Genomic DNA, 24,508 nt, shown 5'->3' on the forward strand with positions numbered 1-24,508 from the left:
CTCCCCCAAAAAGTTGGATTTGGCTCTCTATTAGACCATTTGGGCAGTAACTATTTCAAATGACACCTTATTTGTGATAGCAGGGACGCACCAACTACCAACAAGAAAGACTTCTCTTTCCAGCTGACAGTTTGATTGACAAGCCTGTAAGCCAGTCACACACATTTCTAAGCACCAATTCCTCTGTCAAGCAAAGAACACACAGCATCAGAACAAACCTGGAGTGAGAATGGCAGTGCAGTAAATTTGCCCTCAACAGTCAAAATGTTGAATTTGGGGAGAAAATGGACTTTTCAACAAAACAACCCCAAACATACAGCCAAAATAATTCTTTTCTGACTTGAATCCCACTGAAAATTTGAAGAGAATTTTGTAATTGTGAGTCAATCAGAGAGACCCTGGTAACGTTGGTGACTTTAAGATGGTTTTCCAAAAGGAACGGCCAAAATTAAACCACAATGCAGCAAAAAAGCCAGTTACTTTTCATAGATGTTTCGGAGCTAATTGCCAACAATGGTTTTGCTACCTTTCCTCCTTTTTTTTAACACTCATGAATATATACAAGTTATCAGTATAAAAGTTACTAGCTCCAGTGTTAGCTTTAGCTCTAGTGTTATCTCTTCTGAAGAGAGAGCTCTCAAACTTGATTTAGACATGAAAACCAGTGTGATTAACGTAAACACTGTTTCCTTTTTGCTGCTGGACAACTTAGTCTGTGAGTCTTAAGCCCTGTTTAATTTCATTTTTTTTTACCCATTTCGACTCACCACTCGGATGAGTGCTACACTGATGTTACACAAGTATCCACTCAGTGCAGAGGAGGGGACGGTGAGGAGTGGATTATTAAAACGGAACAGACTTGCCCTTGGCTAGGTTAGCCACGGTGAGCTAATTGACTAAACATGCAAACTTTTTAATAAGTTTGAGCATAATGTACATAAGGTGTGTGAGTAACTACTTTGTCTGGCTATAAACTTACTAGAACAACACTGTCCTGCCTTCTTTTGTTCTTGTTAACAGTGTAGCCTTTGGAATGTAAACGAGGCCGCTAGCAGAGTAATGTGATGGTTATATCAACAGTCATGTAGAACGTTAGACAAGTTTGTATCTTAAAGCCCAGCAAATGAAATTTTATGGTTAAGAAACACTAAGCATTTAAAATAGTTTACTTGCTTTAACTTAACAGCTTTGTCAGCCATTTTTATGGAGTTTGAAAAGGGAAATCCGCCAGGTCGCAATGTTTTCTAGTTCTCTGGGGTTCGCTTAATCACATATCCATTTGAGGTCTCATCTAACACCAGAGCTGGGGATTCCCCTGAGCTGACATTAATAAGGCCAAGAGACAAGGGCTTGTTAAAATCAGTAAAACTGGTATTGATCTAAATAATCAAGAGTATTTTACCAAGAAACTCACCTCAAGGATGATCAGTGGAAAAAGGATGCAACTCAATTTCAAGTGTCAATACAAAGGGTCTGAATGTTTGCATAAACATTATTTTTCCATTTATTTTGAATACTTTTTCAAAAATTCTGTGAAAACCTGTTTATATATTTTTATGGACCAGTTTTTCATTGATGAGGAAAAAATATTTAATCAACTTTGGAGTATGGCTGTAACTTAACAAGAAAAAATAGGTCTGAATGCTGTATGAATGCACTAGAGTTACATGAAAAAACCAACACATTAGGCAAATTGCTCATTTTAATGGACAAAAATTTAGCTCATTAATGGGAAATAAAATATGAACCATCAAGAATTTTGAGAACTTGAATACATTGTCAATGGTATCAACACAGGTTGAGGAAATTATAATGCAAACAATTACTTACTATCAATTATGGAATTTCCTGACCGATTTCACCATATATTAAGGCTAGAAAAGGAAGAGGGACCAGAAGAAAGGTGCAGTTCTACATGCAATAAAAACTTTGCCTTTTACATATAGTGATTCAAATTTTCACTTGCTTTATGTTGTCGAAAACAAGCTGTACGTGAATCTACTGGGAGTAATTGGGAGGATTTGTTTACGTGTGTCGTATTGGTTATATGGGCTGCAGGCTGGACGTGGGCCGCGTTCAGAAAAGGAAATTTTGTCCATAAGAAAAATCTGACCCTCCTTTCCCTCCAGACTTTTACTCTCATAATGCAATTGCAGTGCATTCCTGATGCTTTCAGGGCATTTGTGTGTCTGGTATATAAACAAGTATGTCACCTGGAGCTCCTCTCTGACCAGCACACTGACCTACAGCATCATTCCTGTGTGAATACACTGGTATAACTGGAAATGCATGTTAATTAAACCTCTTCCCACACTCTGTTATTTGGTTTTCTCTCCTGTGTGAATGGACTCATGATTTATGAGGGTACGTTTGGCTTTGAAGCTCTTCCCACACTCAAAGCAGCGATACGGCTTCTCTCCTGTATGAATGCGCCGATGTGTTTGGAGGTTATTCTGTTGAGTAAAATTCTTCCCACACTCTGAGCACTGATACGGCTTCTCTCCTGTGTGAATGCGCTGGTGTGTTTTGAGATTAATCTTTTTATTAAAACTCCTTCCACACTCTGCGCACTGATACGGCTTCTCTCCTGTATGAATATGCTGGTGCATTTGGAGATTACTCTGACTACTAAACTGTTTCCCGCACTCTGAGCACTGATGCGGTTTCTCTCCTGTGTGAATGCGCTTGTGCTGTCGCAGGTGACTCGGCCTGGTAAAACACTTTCCACACTCTGGGCAGCAATGTGGTTTCACTCCCATGTGGATAAGCTGGTGTCGAGTGAGATGACCACGTTGGGTGAAGCTCTTCCCACAGTCTGAGCAGTCATACGGCTTCTCTCCTGTGTGGACGCGCTGGTGTAACCGGAGAAAATTTCGGTCTCTAAAACACTTCCCACACTCTGAGCAGTAATATGGCTTCACTCCTGTGTGAATACGCTGATGCACATTGAGGTGCCCCAGTCGACTGAAACTCTTCCCGCAGTCTGAGCAGTGATACGGCCTCTCCCCTGTGTGAATGCGCAGGTGTCGTTGGAGAACACCCAGCTGAGTGAAACTCCTCCCGCACTCCGAGCAGCGATGCGGCTTTTCTCCGGTGTGAATGCGCCGGTGCTTCATGAGAGTACTTCTCTCTCTAAAACTCTTCCCACATTCAAAGCAATCGTACGGCTTCTCTCCGGTGTGAATGAACTGGTGAAGTTCAAGGGTGGTATGTCGTGTAAAACTCTGCCCACACTCCAAGCAGTGAAACGGTTTCTCTCCTGTGTGACTGCCCATGTGTCTTTGGAGACCACAGCGTTGATTAAAACTCTTCCCACACTCTGAGCATTGGTGACTTTTCTTCTTGCCTGTATTATTCTCCATTTGGCCAGGAGATGTGTTAGTATGGAGAACACCAGACGTTTGCAGAGTGCTAGAGCTCCTCCTGGGTGCCATATCCTTATATTTAACCTTGTTTCAGCCACTTAACATTCCTCTGGGTGGCCCTCCTTTGATGTGATGGTGGAATGTGTGCAGTAGACACTTTGTGGAGGAGAGAAAAAGAAAAAAGAAATGAACTCATATGAACGAAATATAATTTAGCCCACAAACGGTGTACCAACTCAAAATGACATGCCAGCCTGTTCTGCATGCATTTACTCACACAACTTTACAAATCTATAACAACATAGAATCATATGCAGGTTGCATTTTACTCTTTAGTGTAAAATTTGAGCAAGAAAACTTGTTTTGTAGCCAGTCTTACATGTTAATAATGTTCACATTATACTGAAAATTCTAAAACCAACACAGCCACTGTTTTATTTGATTTATTCTTAGCGATAAGAGTAAAGGATTATATAAAGATCTTGCGTTAAGTAATCATAGTTGCCTAAGAGAATCATATATTATAAAAACATTACATTTCTGAATCATAAATCTTGAGGAGCTACAACACAGACTTTAACACGTTCTCAATACAGGTACAGTGACACAATCAAGTACCAAATATCTCTAAGACAACTGCTTTGCAAGATGTAAATAGCTGCCTTGTTAGCTAAATCTAAGCCTTTTTTCCTCTTGTTCTGTCCAGGAGTTTTTGAGTAAAGAAAAAAAAACAGAACTTGAGCAGAGCACAGAACCCCCAGGACTGGGCCTGGGAACACCTGAACTAGGCCAGTATTTCTCCACCCTGGTCCTGGAGGCCAAGTGCTCTGCACTTTAGTGTTTTCCCTGCACCTGACCCAACTACTCAGCTCATTATTTAGTTTAAGTGGCTGTGTTAAAGCAGATGTGCAAGGCTGAGGGCCTCCATGACAAGGGTTGAGAAACACTGAAGTAGGCCATCAAACTCCTAAACAGCTCTCATACATCACACATCCTCCCCCTCTTTTAACCGCCTTTAATCACCAAACATAGATAACTGCTGGTGCCAGTCTTACCACCTCTTAATCTACCAGCCATTGTCCAGCAACCCCCAACCAAACCTTAACATCTCTGAGATTGTACTTCATCTTGCTCTAGAACCAGCTGCTATTGTCTCCAACACATTTGCATGTAAAACGTACTACAGGATCTGTAAATGTGAGCATATTTCTACAAACTAACACATCCAATGTGGTATTTTTTCACTTTTGGTACACATTTTTTATAATGGCTTATAATAATATCTACTTCTCATGTACACAAATTCACTCTAAAGCAGAAAAGGCACATGCAGATGTAGTATGTATATATCTCTACAGTTAGCAAGGAGCTGACAAAATAACAAAAGAAGCCCATGTGATAAGCCAAAAAGCACACTAGCCAGACCCAAAGGACTTGTCTTTAGATCTAACTTCTACTTTATAAGGTTTCCTCAAACTCAAAACAGCACTTTGAAGCACTGGAGAAAAACACCACTACACACCATAAATGATAATTGCAATAACAATATACTACATTTCCTTGCACAATAGCCAAGATTACTCAACCAAGTCTGAATGAAGCTGCTTCAGTGTTTAGAACCCATTAAATCTTACTTTAAAAATCAAAACCTCTCCAGTTATTTTGTCTAGAGTCAGTGGGAAAAAAAACACAACGTATTACCTGTGTTGAACTGTCGAACACCTCACCTTCAACAGCTCAGCTCCTGTTTATGTTCCTCCAACAACACTGCATGGGCTCGGAGGCGTGGACTGCAGATCAAAGCCGGATCTTCTACTTCTCCACTTTTGGAGAACCAGAGTTAGAGAATCAGCGCCACCACCTGACCTGCAGGGGACCTCACGCCAGGGACGTGAGTTTGAATCCCACCTGTATTCAGACAAACCCCGCCTGCTGCGCTGTGATTGGGTAGTACGTTCATCTGGGCAGACCGCTGATTGGCCAGGTGAGAATTCGTTCACATCACCGCATAAACCATAGAACGCAGGAGAACCTGAGCAGCTTCACGGGCAATTTGTGATCAGGTTCTCTGGTCTGATCCAATTGTCTCTTTATATTCACCAAAGTATGTTTGGAAATGGAGAAGTTTGGTTTGTGTGGCAGCCACTGGCACACGAAACTGAAGAGACTAGATATTACAAAAAAGTGCCTTTATTGTCATTTTACTTGCACAGTACAACACGTCTTTTCTTTGCATATCCCAGCTGAAAGCATGGTCAGGGCACAGGGGCAGCAATGATAAGCTACTCCTGGAGTACTTAGCAGACTCAGCTATTGAACCCATGACCCTGTCAATCACTCAATGATCTAACCACTAGCTGCCACTGCCAACAAGACAGTTTTGTGCAACATACATCAATATTAACCTTGAACTTCTTCAAGAAACAAAGGATTAAAATTTTGAACTGGCCATCACCGTCCCTTAAATACAGGGTGATTCAAAAAGATTCATCCGATTTCAAAGCACCATATTTTTACAACCGTGAGGTGTCTAGGAACCAATAACAATCCAATCGAAAGAGGGAGTCATAGAGTTTCTGACTGTCAGTGGAAGATGGCTTCTTCAGTCTGAGAGGAGATGAGACCCCTGAGCAGAAAGCGTTCTGCGTTCTCCACTTCAATAAGAGTGAATCTGTCATAATTGTGCAGCGTGATTTTCGTGGGCAGTGAACCTCCAACAGCTCACAGTGTCCACAACACTGGATGATCTCCGAAATCGCACTGAAAGAGCCGTGAGTGCAGCGACACCCGACATGCTCAATTGAGTACGGGATGAGTTTGACTATGGTGTTGATGTTGTCTGTACAGCTGGAGGAGGTTCATACTGAGCACTTGTAAAATTACATAATAAACGTTACGCTCAGTTAAACCATTTACAGTTTACTGCATTGTTCTGTAATGATTTACATACGTGCTTGCGAGACAATCTATGAATATTTCTGAACTGGAAGCACTCCGCAAGGAAAACTCTGTCAAATCAAGAATAGAAAGACTGGCTACCAGAAACATTTGGGAGGTGTGATTTCAGCCAAATTAATTAATTAAATTAAATCATAAACGTTCTTACAAAGTTCTGACTGAAAGGGCGAGCAAACATATGCACACACCACATTTTATGTTTTATTTTTTTCACCATGTTAAATTCAGCAAATAAATTGTACTTGTTTATTAAACTTTGCGGATATGTCATATTTATGCTCGATGCAAAGTGGTGTTCATTTCTTTTCAGTTAGAACATCAGCAACATGTATAACATGACCAGGGGTGTCCCAACTCTTGCATACAACTGTAATGAAAAGCTTCATGGTGAAAACATGCATATTACAGAAACAGTCCTCAGACTGAATATAAAGAAATGTCTGTTTAAACTTGATGTTTTGCCATATAGAGGTTTTTCCTCTGGACATCACTAAAGTGACTGAAACTGAAATACAATTTCCAATACAATTTCCAATACACTATTGCTACATGCAAGCTAACACTGCTGTGTGCTGAACTCACATCATAAGACGGTGTTGGTATTTAACGCTGTCAAAGATTTTCTGCTCAATCCTAGTCCTGGAGATCTGTCACCCTGAAGAGATCAGATCCAACACACCTGGCTCTATTATTCAGATGCCTCTTCCAGGCCTTCATAACCTGGATCAGGTGTGTTAGAACAGGGTTGAAGCTCAACTCTGCAGAGTGGTAGATCTAGTGTTAGCTTGCTCGTAGCACTTATGTAGCATTATTTGTATTTTGACCTCAAATTCCAGTCACACTCCAGGAAAAACATACACAGGCCAAAACGTACCAGCTTTGAGGCATTTTGGTTTTCCACAGGACACAACAGCTGCGATTTTTGAAAATGGTATTGATTTTTGTCATAGAGAAACCCGGCTTAGACCTGGAGATCCTAATATGGGCATAAAGCCGACTACAGAATGATGACACGTCCTTAGAGTTTGCTTGGTTTACTATAGCAACCAAAGCACACAGTGGAACTGCTAGTTCGCTTAAACAGTCTGACGGACCATGAAAGCAAACGCAGATGACGTACATAAAAAATATTCTTATTCTGAATGATAAAATGAAATTTATGTATTTATTTGAGCAAAGGGAACAGTTCTATATAGAACCATTTCATACATTAATGGTTCTTTGCATGGTGAAATATTCTTCAGATTGATGGTGAATGTGCTGCATATGGTTCTATATAGAAGCTTTTTGAAATTGGTTCTATAGAGCACCAAAAAGGGTTCTGCTATTGTTAGGATGCTAAGCTTGCAACAACAGCAGAACCCTTTCGTTGCCATATAGAACACATTCTCCATCATTCTGAAGAACCATTTCACCATGCAAAGAACCATTTAAGCATGAAAAGGTTCTATACAGAATTCATGGTTTTAAATAGTAATGTTGCCTTTATTAAAGAACCCTTGAAGAACCATCTTTTTTTAAGTGTGTATGTTTTAACCGCTGGAATCACAGCGCAGGGAGCGGGCTTTGACGGAATACGGGTGGGATTAAAGTAACGCCCCCAGTTTTGTCAAACTTCAGCGTGAAGCCCCCTACATTCCAGGTGGTGGCGCTAGTTCCATGACTGTGGTTCTCCAACCCGAAGAAAGTGGAGAAGTAGAAGATCCCAGACAGTGCTGGGGGAAACAGGAGCTTAACTGTTGAAGGTTTGGACGTATTTTAACTCTTGTTCACATTTTAGAACGATATTTATTGACGATGTGTGTTTGATTGACCCTTGATGAGAAGCAAGTGAAGCAACGCGAAGCAGCCTTTGGACTTGGCTGCGTAATGCTAGCCTTTCTCACCCAAACGGAAATCTGATATATAACATATATGCACGTAGATCATAAAGGGCCATATATACGTGTGATACATGGTTGATTGTATCCCAGTGCAGTTATAATTGTCACTTCATCGGTTTGTTTTTAAGTATAAAATTATTGAAATGTGTCAGAGAACAATATTTGCATTCATTTCATGTTGTCATTTTTAATTGCACAGCTTACAATGTTTTTATAGTTCAGTTATGCAGCTGATTTATTCTGATTTCCACTACATTAGTAAGTATTTGAAGGAAACAAAATATTTGCGTAAAAACCTTAAAACGTGCCATCCATATATGAATGTTTTCTGTCATATATTATTAAATATGTGTTATACATATTTGTGTCTATAAGGTGTTATGGCTGAAATATATGTCCCAGAGTAAGTTGGCACATTTACTTATTTGGCATATTCATTTATTTTTTTTATATATCTATCTATCCGAGCATGTATCTGTTTGCTATTCATGTCTAATGACAATAACACAGCTAGTTTTCAACTATGAAGAATTGAATTTTCATTGAGAATATGACCTAAGTGAAGTATTGTATATTGTTGGCGCTGTCTATTAAAAATGGCCAGCATTTCTTTTTAAAGTTTGATAATACATCAGTGTATATACTTTTATATAATTTTCAAACTTAACATTAAAATTTTCTGAAATACTGTACAAACTTGAACGAAGAGTGCGATTAAATTCTGCAGTGAGGCGGCTCGGATGATTGTATAACATGCATGTCGAACATCATGTGATAAATAAGTTGAAGATCAGAGTTGCAGCTTTTCAAATCAAAAACACTCAAGACTGGAGTTCTTGACTGATACCCTTTCAAAAATTCACAAGTTTTACTGTGAATTAAATACTATGGTTCCTTTGGTAACTTTGTTTACACTATGATTTGACTGTTTTTCAAGGCAACTATGGTTACTGTATAGTTACCATGACTCTTCCTTGAGATAACCATACATTTAATCAGCTAAAGTTTTTAGTGGGAAGAAAACCTCACCCCATCTCTGTGTATCCCTCTGACTGTACCTGGTTCACGCTGTTAATAAAACTAAGGAGTTCATGAAATGGCCGGAATATCCCACACTTTATTTTACATTCTGTTAGATCAGTGCTGCCTCATTCGCACTTTCTCCCAGACTCGGCATTCCATAGGCTCAAACCCACTGCTTTGCACCTGCACGTCCATTGAAAATTCAAATGATGCCGTTCAAATCTTTGCCACTGGAGTGCATCTTTAATATTTAGTGATTGTCACTATTGTACTAATATGTTGACCATTGACTAATCAAGTGAAATTCCTGGTTAGCGCTGTTTGATATTAACAGTTAGTGTTGTTAGATGCTATGCTGTGCCCTTCCATGCCCCTCTGGTCAGACACTACATTCCGCCTTGGCAAATGTGTATTGTAGATCTCCTAATATGCTTTTTTTTTCAAACATGCCAAGGAGGCAAAAGACCAGAAGAACACATGGGTTGATGTATTCTTTAAAAAGGTCCTCACACTCTTACATGTTATACACTTAAAAAAGCTCCTTAGAAAACCAAAAGTGTTTGTTCTCTAGCATCACTTCCAAGTACCTCTGTTGCCACATGTATGTTTTGGTGTATTTTTGTTGCATTTTACTTCAAAATTGAATATTTTTGCCTTTGTCTTTTTTCTCTCCACATGCATGTGTTAGACGATGCTGCCAAATGGAATCAGCCAAACTGCTGGAATCAAGAGGGAATAAATAGGAGAACATGGCATCCAGAACGAGCTCCACTACTCGACAAACGTCTTCTGCTACATCTCACAGAGGAATGAAGACAAATGCAGACAAGGAGAGGCCTCACCACTGCTCGCAGTGTGGGAAGGGTTTTACTCAGCAGAGTGCTCTCCACCGACACCTTCGCATTCACACAGGAGAAAAGCCATATTACTGTTCACAGTGTGGGAAGAGTTTCACTCGACAGAGTCACCTCCAGGAACACCAGCGCATTCACACAGGAGAGAAGCCGTATCACTGCTCGGAGTGTGGAAAGAGCTTTACTGTACAGAGTACTCTCAAAGAGCACCAGCGCATTCACACAGGAGAGAAACCGTATTGCTGCTCAGACTGCGGGAAGAGTTTTTCTCGACACAGTCATCTCCAAGAGCACCTGCGGATACACACAGGAGAGAAGCCATATCGCTGCTTGGAGTGCGGGAAGAGTTTTAAACAGCAGAGTACTCTTTATCAACACCAGCGTGTCCACACAGGAGAGAAACCATATCACTGCTCAGAATGTGGAAAGAGTTTTAATCAGCAGAGCACTCTCCAAGAACACCTGCGCACTCACACAGGAGAGAAGCTTTATCACTGCTCAGAGTGTGGGAAGAGGTTTAATCGACAAAGTAGTCTCCAAGAACACCTGCGCATTCACACAGGAGAGAAGCCGTATTACTGCTCCGAGTGTAGCCGGAGTTTTAGACATATGTGTACTCTTAAGACACACAAGTGCACTAAGAATGAGACAAATCATGACATGTGAGTTGGTCAAATACATTGTTTCATTATCTCTGTTTTATAAGGTTGGAATTTGTTCCCTTAATCTAAACATAGTCGATCAGCTGAGACATTTTTGGTGCCCTAAGTTTTAATATTATTGTAAGTACTACTACTACTACTACTACTACTACTAATAATAATAATAATAATGATAATAATAATAAATCTGTATTTATAAAACACTTTTTCAAAGTTCTCTACACAGTAATATAAGTAAAATGAAAATAACAGCACAATTACATACAGAGAAAATGAGCCACAAAGCCTCTAGGCTTATACTAGCCTATACAAATGTTTTTAATCTAGATTTTTCAAAACACCTATTGAGCTTGTGTTCTTACTATGCTCTGGTGTGCTATTTCAAAGCAAATTAACTTTACAGTATAATCTTTTTACCCCAATAAACAGAACTAATTATGCTCTCTATAATGAAACATGCTGTTAGTCATGTTCTTTAAGCGCTGACGATGCCCAAGATATGCACAGAAAAGAGTACAGTGATGTAATTTATCAAGGTAAAAATGCAATATAGCCATATTGCCCACCCCACTGTAGACAGTGCAGAACTTAACAGGAGGCCAGTGTAAACTGAATAAGACTGGAGTTATGTGCTCAAACTTTATTATCCCAGTAAGGATGCAGGCTGCTGCATTTTGAACCAAGCTTCCCAAACAAAAAATTACTCTTGTTGCGTGTTTAAGGGGGTACTCACTTCAGGCTCCTGCAGATGGTGTTGCACTGGAATGATCAGGCCATAAATACCTGCGGGGTGTTTCTTGTAGACTGGGATTTTTGGTTGACCCGTATGACCGTATGCTTCGATACACCTGCAAATTCAGCTACTTTCTTCACACTCTGGCCTTTGGCGCCCAATTGCAATCACTCTTTTTTGCCAATCATTAACATCTGCTTTGCGACCCATTTTCCATACATCAAAGAGACATTCACTGCACTGTACCACCTCTTCTAAATCTATGAATCAGGCCGCACACCCAACAGGTATGTATAGCCCGATCATCCTTATGCAACGCCATCTGCAGGAGCCTGAAGTTACTACCACCTTAAACATGCAATGTAACAAATTTTTTTGTCCGGTGAGCTTAATTGGAGCTGATTTAGACAGACAGCAGGGCAACCATCCAGCAACTGTGTCATTAAATCTGGCTGGGCTGACAAGGGTAACTGAGTATTATCAGCAAGTGAAGGGCAACACTGAGTTTATGAATTGGGGCAGAATTTCTAAGAGAGGCAGTAATTACTGACAGTCTATAGACACTTCATTCAGTGGGCTGGATTAATTTAGCAAGTTATCTGCTAAGAACTTCCATGCAAATGAAGACACCAACTTCATAATTAACACATGACCAGTGCAATATAACCATGTGTTTTGCTCACTTGGTTTTTGTATGAAGACCTGTTTCTGACAGGTTAGAGAAAAGTGTTTTATTCTTTGTCTCTGGTTCCAATTTTGACCCATTAGGTTAAACATAATGATTCATTTTAAGTTTCCACTGCGGGCCAGAGATTACTTTACATAATTTTCCCAAAACCAAATTTAGCCAGAATCTTAAAATGGTCCTTTAGAGTTTGATGTTCTGTTAATGAAGTCATTAGTTCCTGCAAGAATACAACAAATATTTTTCTTCTCTAACAGCTATTCTGCACATGCAGCTCAGAAAATGTACAACTTCTGTGCCACTAACCCTTACATTCCTTACGTAGAGTGCCGAAATATCATCACAGAATCCTGCTGATTAGAACTCTCATTTCTGCCAGAGCAAGATTTCTCCTCCAGATTGCTCCTGATCTCTCAGCTCAACCACACTCCAATCACAAGACTAACTGTTCCCTTCACAAAAGCATGTCCATGTTGGAGAAGTACGCTTCAATTTTTCAGGATGAAATAAAACAGTAGCAAATACAGGAACAAAAATAATTTAAAGGTTTAAATGTAAAACTACTAAACTATTTGTATTGCTTGGCTGTTTCATCTCTGTACATCACTATGTTTTTAATATTATTTTTAAGGATATGTATTTTTATCTACGTGTGTCTGTGAGACCTGTGGTATGTTCGTGTGGTGTTTGTTCTCTTCCTGGATATCAGTGTTTGTAGACTGAGAGTGACTAATGTAGACATCATGAGGGACCCACAGGAACATCTTTATTAACTAAACTGAATCAGTGATATTATGTTTAGATGTACTTGCCTTGTTGTTGGACATCTTTTCCTTGCACAAAACGGAGAGTTAGGAGACCAGGAATGATGTTACTTATTAAGCGCTCTGTAAATGCACCCAAACTCTGTCCATTAGTCTCTCTGGTCTAGTTCAGTCTGACGACAGCTCTAAAAGTTGTGTGCTACATTTGCGGGAACTTCGGGTGTTAAACACAGAAATTAAAAGAATAAAGCAAATTCTATATTCCTTTTTTTCTGTTTTATGTTCCTCTAATCCTAAAAAGGACCTTTTTCTGTTCCAGAGACTCCTGAGCCCTGTCTGCCCACTTCACTATTGACTGCACTGGAACTGTTTATCTGCTACACCTCAGTGGGTAAGAAGTCCCACTGACTGGCTCTCAGACAATACTCAAACAGTATTGGACTTTACTCAGCCTTCCCATCGTTCTGTGCCCAGATTACATCGTTATTAGGCAAAAAGGACTGATGTGCTGTGGGTTATAATGAATGCTGACACATATTTTGGATCTGAGTTTTGAGAGAAGCTGTTTCTTTTTTCTCCTGCTCCCACCATCCTGTTATGACTGTCATGGTGAATCATCAACACTGTTGGATTGTAAGCTGCAGAGCAGGACACCGATTGGCATGGGCTGCCCTGATGTCATGGTACCGGAGTACCACCTTAGCCTGAGTCAGCGAGACTCTGAAAGTGACTGGTTTATTTTTCTGAGGAAAAAAAAATTGTTTATATTTAGCCTGTGTTGAAGTGAGCTTCACACCAAAGCCTATATTTCTAGCTCCATTTGGTTCAATACCAAACAGAATATTCCAGACATGTTGTTCCACTACAGTGTTAACAGAAGAAAATTAAAGGCTGTTGCTACTTTTGATCTTCCTGTTACATTTGATAGTTTCATGTGTAGATGAACTAGTTCATTTTTGGCCTAGTGCAAAATCAGTGACATAGCCAAATTGTCAGTTTTGCTTTTCCCTTTTATTTTATGGTCATGGTTCAAATATCTTGAGGTGAATTAAAATATTTCCTCACAGATTCTGCTCTGCTGAGTCTTTGTTCGTCTGCTTTGATAGTTGTTGTACAGTCACCTGAAGCTGCTTTCAGCTGCTGAATTTGCTAAAAGTTCAGTTTTCTTGAAGTGTTTGCCATTAACAACACCAGTATGTACAGCTAACGTTTACTATTTTAATTGGTGTTTATGTGTTGGAATTTTTAACACTTTCACAACCTCATTCCCAAAAAAGTTGGGTTGCTGTGCAAAATGTAAAAAAACAGAGTGTAATGATGTACAAATCATGTAAACCTTATATTTTATTTTAGTACTATTTTCAATTATATTATGAATAAAAAAAGAAATCTTTTAATACTGGCTAAACACGTTCAGAAAGAACTGTTTTAAGTTCTCAAAAGATGTCAAAAAGGAAAGAGTCTTCAGATGCTGAGTTTGTGGAAGAGGGAAAAAGGCTGCTTCTTTATTTCAGCATCAAGTGGCACAGAGAGAGAGACCCCACTGCATAAGTACAGTGTTGCAAACTACACGTTTATCTTGTGTAATTTGATATCCCTCCACCTTCTCAAATTTTTATATTAGCTCATTCTATAATAGGTGCATCTATTTGTCCATGGCCAATTTGGCCATCGCATGATGAGCTCACTCCTAAAAACTGGTTTCAACAGGTTTTTACCAGTCTGCTTTACCTTTCAAGGTCACCTTGCCCCTCTCTTCACTGGGTCAGTAAGTACACACAGGTCTCTCTGTGAACCCAGGGGCTTTCCAGTGTCTAGAATCATCTATGCAGACAGACTAAGGCCGACCCTTTGTGAGAGAATCTGTTAGCCAGTACTACCTATTGGGTTACTGATTACAGTATCTAATGTATTTGATTAGAATGACCTCAGGCCCAGAGAAGGCAGCAGTGTTTTAACTTGCATTTGTGGAGGCAGTGACGAACTTTGTTGACAGACACTGGCTTTTGAAAATGTTCCTCAGCCCATGCAGTGAATTCCACTACAGAATCGTGTTTCCGGGTTCTCTGAATCTTTTAATGATGTTATGTTCCGTAGATGATGAAATCATTCCTCTTGGTGGAAGTTCTTTGTGATTTTGTTCATTGAGAAGCTTTATACTTGAATTGGTGTGATGTTTGCCCATATAGTCTTTTACAGAGTGCTGAACCCCTCCCCATCTTAATTTCTGAAAGACTCAGCCTCTACGGGATGCTCTTTTTATTCCCAATCATGTTACTTCCCATTTGGCCATTAACCTAATTAGTTATGAGATGTTCAACCTGGTGTTTTTTTATTATTACACAGCTTTACAAGTGTGGCATATCTTTTTATTTTTCAAAAAACAAAATTTTTCAATTTCAACATTTGATATATTGTTCTGTGCTATTTTCAATTAAAGATATGGCTTAAATGTTTTGCATATCATTGTATTCTGTTTTATTTACATTTTGCACAGCGTCCCAACTTTTTTGGAAACAGAGTTGTAAAATAAATTACCTCATCTTTTATTATTATTTGGTCACTTTCAAGTCTTTGAGTCTGATGAAGTTTTGCATACGTCATTAGGATGCTCTTGATGGACACGTAGATATCATCTTTGTTGACCAATGACATTGTGTTTAGTTATGCTAATCAATCAACCAACTACTTGTTTAATTTCCAAATAATTTTAAAATGAAAATACAGCTGCTCTGTCCAGGTCTGTGAGTTAGAAGAAAACTGGGGATGTTCTGATCCCCCTTACCTCGCTCATGTTGCTCTGTCTTATGTTTGGCTTTTTGTTTTTTACCCTGCTAATTCCTTCTTAGTTGTATTTTTAATATTTTTCCTTAGTAAAGCCTTTAGGCGTGAGGTTGTGTGTGTTTGACCTGTCAAAATAGTGAAGGTTATTGTAACCCATTTTTTTCATTCTCTTGTTTCCTATTTGTGTTCCTGTAATTCTGAAAATTGCTTCCTCTATTAAATTCTCATTACAGTCTTCTCTTTTTGCATTTTGTCACATTACAGAAATAATTACAGACATGGAGGTTGGATGGAGGAATGGTAAGGACTGGCTGGGGATGGCCTAGACATAAGAGTGAATTTATAAGAGAGAAGATTAGGAAAACTGGAAGTGGCAAGGCTATTAAGGGACTGGTTAGAGACAGAAAGGAGTTTTGAAACTGGGGAGATATTGGTGAAACAGGCATTCAAAAATTGTTAATTTTAGATATTCTTTATGGAAGTGCATGCTCTTTCTTTTCTATTAATAAAGAGCAGAAGTGTGCAGAGTTAGCATACTCCAGAAAAAGACTTGCTATGTGACATAATAAAAAATTAAAAGTATCTTTCCATAAAAACAAGCAGGGTTTGAACAGGAGTAACGTAAGTCTCATTGGCACTGGCAGAAATTATACAATGCTAATAGGAAAATAGCAAAGGCTACTTTGTTTCAACAAATTAATACTGTTACATAAAAAAGCATGAGTGTCCATGATTGACATCCCTGTGAAATTCATAAATTATTACTAGATGAACATAGACTGTCTACTAAAACTGCTATGCTTAGTCATCTTGTTAAAGGCATAAGATAAAAAGATTATACACACATATACAAATAAGACGAATATAATATGTATAAGAATACACAAATACAATAATGGTTCCCAGTTTTGGTGTTTGTCAGTCCTGCTTAACAGAGTATTTCTATTGTTAATGAGCTTAAACATTTTAAAAAATGTTTTTTTTAATAAATAAAACAATGAGTGGGCTTATTTGGAAGGGGTCACATGAACCCTACTCCAGACTTTTCATCTGTTTGTCATTATTTAGTAAAGTAAACACATGTAACATGCATGATTGCTAATTATATTATGGATTTATTCAATTTTATTAAGATATGCCAGTACAAACTGAAAACTACATTTGTGAAATGTATTGAATTAGATTCAGGTGGACTTACTGAGGGCCAGCTCCCAATGAATTAGCAGGACAGCAAGGCATCAATACTTACTGTTCCTTCAGGTCATACAAGATATCTTTAGCTAACTAACTAATTATCATGGACACTTTAAAATCAGCTCACCTGTTGAAATTTTCAATAAAAAGGCATATGAATCATCAAATAACATTTTTACAGTAATTACACCAGATACGTCAAAGGTGTTGCCAAGATTTGAAAAAAAAAGTCAACTGCTAGGTGGTGGAGTTTCTACATTTTTCACCATATCTTACAACAAACTGCTCCCCAATGCAGTACTTTGGGAACCTACAACAAGTCTTCTTATTGGATGTATAGGCTGTAGGCCGGACTTGGTGTTTAGCACAAAACATGGTTTCATCAACAATGTAAAGTAAAAATAGGTCTTCTTTTGAAAATCTATAGTTTTCCTCTAGACTTGTACACCTAGAACAGCATTCTGGTGTGTCATGGCCCATTTCCACCACTGCTCTTAGTGCACTCATGTGTCTTTAAAGTACCTGAATGCCTTGGAGCTCTTCCCACCCTCAAAGTAGTGATACAGTTTCTTTCCTGTGTGAATGCACTGGCATTGTTGGAGAGTCATCTGTAGAGAAAAGCACATCCCAAACTTGCGATAATATGGCTTCCCTCAAAAATGAATGCGCTGATGTTGTTGGAGATAATTTAGTTGATTAAAACACTTTCCGCACTCTGAGCAGTAATACGGCTTCACTCCCGAGTGAATGCGCTGGTGTTTAAGGAGATAACTCAGTTGACTAAAACTTTTCCCACACTCTGTGCAGTCATATGGCTTCTCCGCTGTGTGGATGCGCTGGTGTTGTTGCAGGTTACTCTGTAGAGTAAAACTCTTCCCACACTCTGAACAGTGATACAGCTTCTCTCCTGTGTGGATGCGCTGATGTTGTTGGAGGTTACTCTGTTGAGTAAAACTCTTCCCACAATCCAAGCAGCGATACGGCTTCTCTCCTGTGTGGATGATCTGGTGTCGTTGGAGATGACTCTGTCTGGTAAAACTCTTCCCACACTCTGAGCAGTAAAATGGTTTCACTCCCTCGTGGATTCGCTGGTGACGCTGGAGATTACTTTGTTGATTGAAACTCCTCCCACACTCTGAGCACTGATAGGGCTTCTCTCCTGTGTGAATGCGCTGGTGTGTTTTGAGGACACCTCCATCTCTAAAACACTTTCCACACTCGGAGCAGAGATATGATTTCTCTCCTGTGCGAATGCGCTGGTGTATTTGGAGAGTACTACGTTGATCAAAACTCTTCTCACACTCTGAGCAGTAATACAGCGTCACTCCTGTGTGAATGTGCTGGTAGGTTTTGAGAAGACTCTGTTGAGTACAACTCTTTGCACACACTGAGCAGTGACGAGGTTTTTCCTTGCCTGTAGTTTTCTGTGTTTGTCTCTGAGATGCTTTACTGTGGAGAATTCCAGAGGATGTTTGCTGAGCATTGGAGACCATTCTGGATGTCATGTTCTCCATATTTAATTACTGTCAGCAGCTTAACATTCCTCTTGGTGGAATCTCTTGAGGGTTTTGTGGAGGTAAATTTGAGCGGAGTAGGAAAGTGCACACCAGAAACAGAAGACTTGCAATAGGGTATCATTCATTTCTAGAAGAGAAGAAAAAACAGTAAAACTGTAAATGTGAAATGCAGCAAAATTAGATCATAACTGGAAACTTGAAAATCACTGTTCACTGGTCAGACGATAAAGTCTGATTATGGTAAAATCACTGAAGCCTCCCAAGAGCTCATCTCACATTTATACTTTCACAAATAGATATCACTTTCTTTAATATAAGATTTGCTGAATTTTAGGCTCGTATCTGCATTAAACCTGAAGGTATATTATTTGTGGGTGTTATTTTTTGTCTCAAAATAAGTGCAAGAAAAGATTCAATCTATCCGAAATTCTAATGGTTCCTGTAAGACAGTATTATGCAGTCAGGCTCGTCTAACCCTTCAGAGTCAGGACAACAAAAATGATGTACACATACTTCATAAATAGTACAATCTAATTCAAATAGACCACTAAGTATATTCTTGGTTACTACAGGATGCATTTCTTTCCAAGAGTAACTTCAACCAATCAAAACCCCTCATAAATATTGGTTTCCAGGTGTTACCGCTGTGTCCGTGCCTGCTTGTCTCTACTGACGATAGTTCTGTACTGTAAATCTTAGCCAGAAAGGAAAAGGTTACACATATAGTTTCTGTAAGTTGTACTCTGAGAACAGCTGTGATTGTCTTAGGATGGTAGGATGTCAGCTGTGATGGGAATCAGCTGCGATTTGTCTATTTGCACACATTAAATGACAAGGTCATCTCAATAACCATTAAAGTGTTTAGACTTTGATTGTTGTTCAGTCCAGTATAGTCTTTATGACTGATATTCAGTTTCATTTGTTCATGTTAGGTTTTGAAGTTTCTTCATGGATTCATTAGAAAAGGCAATGGTACTACTTAGAACCATGAGATCTATTTAAAATCATTTCATGCTTAAATAGTTCTTCGCATGGTGAAAGGATTCTTCAGATTGATGGAGAATGTGTCGTATATTGTTCTATACAGAACCTTTTCTTGAAAATGGTTCCACATAGCACCAATAAGCGTTCTTCTATTGTTGCAAGCTTGACATGGCAGCAATAGCAGAACCCTTTTTGGTGCTCTATAGAACCATTTTCAAAAGGTTCAATACAGATCAATGCACAACACATTCTCCATCAATCTGAAGGACCATTTAAGCATGTAAGTGGTTCTATATAAAACTCACTGTTCTAAATAGAACCATTGTCATTAAAGAGTTAAAGAGCCCTTGAAGAAGCATATTTTTAAGTGTGTATTTTTTGATTAACTGTGCCACAGACTAGTTTGCAGAGACACAGGGAACAGTGTTGACATCTGAATAGGTGAATCTAGGGTCTGACCGTCCGTGCAAACTGACAGGCCACCGGGAAACCTCCCTATAATCTCTATATTCGAGTGACCAGTTGTACATATCAAACAGCACCTATCCAGCGTCCGTCCATCCAGAGTGAATAAACAGTATAACAGTGTTGACGTGTCCACCAGCTTCCTACCTTCAGCTCCTGTTGCTGTTCCTCCAGCAGCGCCGCAGGGCTGGACTGCAGATCAAAGCGGAGTCTTCTGCTTCTCCACTCTAAGGGTGCTGGACAGCCACGCTTAGAGAATCAGCGCCACCTCCTGGACTCCCGGGCGCGTCACTCTAAACCCACGTGATCACGAAATCAGGCGGAACTGTGAGCGTTATTTTCAATCCCACTCGTATTCCGACAAACCCCGCCTCCTGCTCTGCGATTGGGTAAGCCAAATGCGTGGTTACAGTCAGATTAAGAAGTCAGGCTTACATTCAGTAATACGTTACTTTCACAACTTGTTCATATCATTCTGTGATATACTGGATATAATAGTGACTATATGTTTTCTCAGACTTGCATATTGGTATTAATATCTGCAAATGTACTGATATACACACATCCTCTCACATTAACCCTTTATTATTCTTCCTTATCACTCTATTCTGTTTAATGTATTCTTATTTTAGTTGTATAGTTAAATACATGTCAACAGTTTGTGTGCATGTCTGGTCTGTTCAGTATCCCTGACAGCAAGTGGATAGCGGACCACTGTTGGCCCAGCAAAGCTGGTGGTCCACTGGCTCATCGTTAGACAAAATTCCACTTATTCCACTTAAAATCATTTTACATCAGGCCTAGTCATTTTTTTTTCTCTCAGTTGTTTGAAATTGTTGTCATTTTATGTTTGTTTATTTTATGAATAAAAGTGTCTGTGCATTTAAAATCTTTAAAAACTGCTTAGAGCTTGTATGCAGGGCAGTAATCTAGGTGGTCTGAGGGTGGACCAGCAGTGGCAAACAGTCATGGGGGCTGACCTTATGAAGCCAGCGGACCGATATATGCTTGCTGTCTTGGATGGTACATGTCATCCCACACACAACACTGTCAGTGTCTACTTTCTTACAGTGTTGCTACAACAATGTCAAAAGGTGGTGCTGTTTATGTTGTCTGAACAAGTTTGTCACAACCTCATTATTAATTAAAGTTGCTTTACAGTATTATGACTTGTTTGCAAAATTCCATAGAGTTCCATTCACAACATAATAGAACCTATGAGGGTTCTAGGAGGTTGTGAGAACGCACTGACAACGCTGCCACTACGTTGTCACAAATTTGAGAAATTACATTTCATCATTGTGACAATGTTGTGGGCACCAAAACAATAGGTTGTCACAATGTTGTCACAACTGTTTTTGCTAGGATACATCCCAGATAGCAAGAGGTCAGTGGACTACTATTGACCCACTGTAATATAACAACATCTTGAATATAAAAATATGGTTCAGCCGGTTAGAATTGAGGTTTGTTAATGTCTCATTACAGATTATTCTCCTCTAGTCAGACTAGACTGGGTATTTTGAAGAATTTGGAGTTAATTAACAGCAAATGTTTATCATTATATTTTGGGATTAAGACCCAGTCCTGGTCCTAGAGATCTACCACCCTGTTTAGCTCCAACCATAGTCTACCACACCTCTTCCAGGTAAGACCTTCAGAGGTATCTGAATATTAGAGCTAAACACAGTGGATCTGAACTCTCCAGGGTGGTAGATCTCCAGGTCTATGATCTCCAGGTCATTTTCAGATCTTGATGCCCCACACTCCTGATCAGATGGTGGCAGTACTGCACCATGTTTTCAGTCTAACAACTACATGAAGAAGAGATGAGCTCTGTCCACACCTCTGTGCTGTTGGCGGAACAGAATCAGGATCTGAACTGTTGAAGGTAGGGGGATGTTTAACACGTGTTCACATTGTTTAGTTTGTTTTTTAGATGGTGTGTTTCATCAGCTTTTTGACAAGTAGCTGGAGAGATATTTACTGCTTAAGAAAGTAGCTACAAAATATGTAAAACAATAACACAAAGCAGTCTCTGCCCAGAGTTGACTGAGTAATGTAAGCTTTGAATCTGTTTTTGGGTAACATAATGCATTCTTTTAAATAATATTTATAGGCTTTACCCTATATATATATATATATATATATATAGATATATATATATATATATATATATAGATAGATAGATAGGTTGTGTGGTAAGTTATATTCTTTTCTGGCTCTCTTTTCAATCACTTCTTTCTGGCAAACTTTGCCAATGGCTGAGCAGTTCTTCTGTATTTTTGTGTGTTAACTGTATCAAGTTAAGTCACATAATCCAGTATGAAACTGCATGAGCAGAAGTGCAAACAGTGCAAAGACAGAACATATTACGTACTGCACCAATGTGCATACAAATATGTTATTACATGTGTTAATGTGTTAACATAGAATTATAACAATAGTAATGATGATGATTATCAGACAAACAATACTTTTTGTACATATCTCACATTTAACAATTCAGTAAAATATTGTACTCCTTACAAAATACAGAACTAACTCTAGGTGTATTCTAATGGATTTGAAAATATTTGAATGTGATAGGTACAGATATAGCTGTGGTCAAATGATTAAAATAATATAATTAGTAATATCAGTAATAGCAAAACAAGTAGAAAAAATTATAATACTTATTGTGCTCATGGCAATCCTTGTAGTAAAGTATTGTGCTAATAATTGCAATAAAATAATACACACTGATATAAAGAAACATTGCGACTCTTAACATTAACGTTTAAAGACATTTTGCACTGTGCTTTCCTTCATACTGCTGATATACAGGAAATAACATACTTTGCCTAGTACAATAGAAGCTACACTGCAAATATATACAATGATCAGCTATAACAGGAAAACCACCTCTTTGTATTGTCCATTTTATCAGCTCCACTGACCATATAGGAGCAGTTAGCACACAGTTCTACAATTCTAGACTGTAGTCCATTTGTTTCTCTGCATACTTTGACCCCCACAGAGCATGTACTATTTGGGTGGTGGATCATTCTCAACACTGCAGTAACACTGATGTGGTGGTGGTGTGCGAGTGTGTGTTGCGCTGGTGCGAGTGGATCAGACACAGCAGTGCTGTTAGAGTTTTTAAACACTGTGTCCACTCACTACTCACTGTCCACTCTATTAGACGCTCCTACCTTGTTGGTCTACCTTGTAGATGTGAAGTCAGAAATGACACTAACACACCGCCATCACGTCAGTGCTGAGAATGATCCACCACCCAAATAGTACCTGCTCTATGAGGGTCCTGTGGGGGTTCTGACCATTGAAGAACAGGGTAACAAAGTATGCCGATAAACAGATGGACTACAGCCTGTAACTATAGAACTACAAAGTGCTCCTACATGGTCAGAGATGCTGATAAAATGGACAACGAGTGCAGTAACAAGGAGGTGTTTTTAGGCAAGGCAAGTTTATTTATATAGCACCTTTCAAACACTTCAAAGTGCTTCACAAATAAGACAATTCAGAGTCAGAGTTGTTTAAAGAAAGTAAAGTAAACACAAACAGAAAACATGTGATGTGTTCCCTTCTCCAAGTGAGACTCTGGCAGCTGCATTCTGAATCATCTGAACCTGTTTGATTGTCGTTTTTGGGAGTCCAGTTTGGAGGCCATTGCAGTAATCAATCGTGATAGAAATAAGGGCGTGGATAAGTTTCTCCAGGTCTTCTTTAGTGAGAACATCTTTGATCTTGTTGATATTTTTAATGTGATAAAAGCTAATAGTAACTGCTTTGACACTACTGCTAAAACTAAGATCAGAATCCATTAGTGCACCAAGGTTACATACTATTTCTTTAGATTTTACGGCTCTTGAATCCAGATGGGCAGCTAGTCTGTGCCTCTCATTGCTATTCCATTTACATTTACATTTACATTTACATCATTTAGCAGACGCTCTTATCCAGAGCGACTTACAAAAAGTGCTTTGTCTATCCAGAGAAAGAATCTTCGCTAGCTACCAATAGGTTAGAGAGAAAGTCAGTCCTAAGCTCAGATACTGGTAGAATCAGAAGGTCATTGACACCTAGTGAAAAAGGGACAGAGTTAAACACAGAACAGTGCAATACAATAAAATACATAAGTGCTGTACAATACATTATAATCAATACTTATTCCCAAATCAAATCATCTCTGTTTTATCCTGATTCAACTGAAAGAAAGTTTTGTTCCATCCAGTTAGTGGTGAGCTCAAGGCACTTACAGAGTGAGTCAAGAGGACCATAGTTGTTTGGGGAGACAGCCGAGTAGATCTGAATATCATCTGCATAGCTGTGGTAAGATATCCTATGGTCTTGTGGTATCTGGCCAACAGGCTGCATGACTAAAAAAATGAATAAGAGTGGCCCAAGAATTGAACCCTGGGGGACGCCACAGGGCCACTGGCACTCCCTCAGAAATATTATTTTCAATTTCCACAAAGTAGTTCTTGCAAGTATGAACCGAACCATTTTAGGACAGTTCCTCAGTTCCTTTAAATGTTATGGTTGATCAGTGTAGCTCAAGCAGCCAGTATTTTAGTAAAGTATTCACACTACACAGTCACATCATTTTATCATATTAAGACATGTTCATTTCC

General features: G+C 39.1%; 2 protein-coding genes across 2 annotated transcripts in view; one reads left to right on the top strand and one right to left on the bottom strand.

Moving 5' to 3' along the window:
• Positions 1–1,688: 1,688 nt before the first annotated feature.
• Positions 1,689–20,120, bottom strand: LOC118803533 (zinc finger protein 420-like). Its single transcript, XM_036564023.1, has 3 exons — positions 20,019–20,120; positions 17,572–18,549; positions 1,689–3,186 (listed from the first exon to the last, which is right to left on the bottom strand). Exons 2-3 carry the CDS (start codon positions 18,417–18,419, stop codon positions 2,319–2,321), a joined length of 1,716 nt encoding a protein of 571 aa, XP_036419916.1. The 5' UTR covers positions 18,420–18,549; positions 20,019–20,120; the 3' UTR covers positions 1,689–2,318.
• The window catches only part of LOC118803532 (zinc finger protein 850-like), a 34,621-nt gene continuing 18,083 nt past the window's right edge, over positions 7,971–24,508 (top strand). Inside the window, 3 exon segments of the mRNA XM_036564022.1 lie at positions 7,971–8,068; positions 9,918–10,715; positions 21,706–21,721. Coding sequence (XP_036419915.1) covers positions 9,979–10,715; positions 21,706–21,721 — 753 coding nt within the window. The 5' untranslated portion in view covers positions 7,971–8,068; positions 9,918–9,978.

This window comes from Colossoma macropomum, unplaced genomic scaffold (genome assembly GCF_904425465.1).
Source record: "Colossoma macropomum unplaced genomic scaffold, Colossoma_macropomum, whole genome shotgun sequence".
NCBI lineage: Eukaryota > Metazoa > Chordata > Actinopteri > Characiformes > Serrasalmidae > Colossoma > Colossoma macropomum.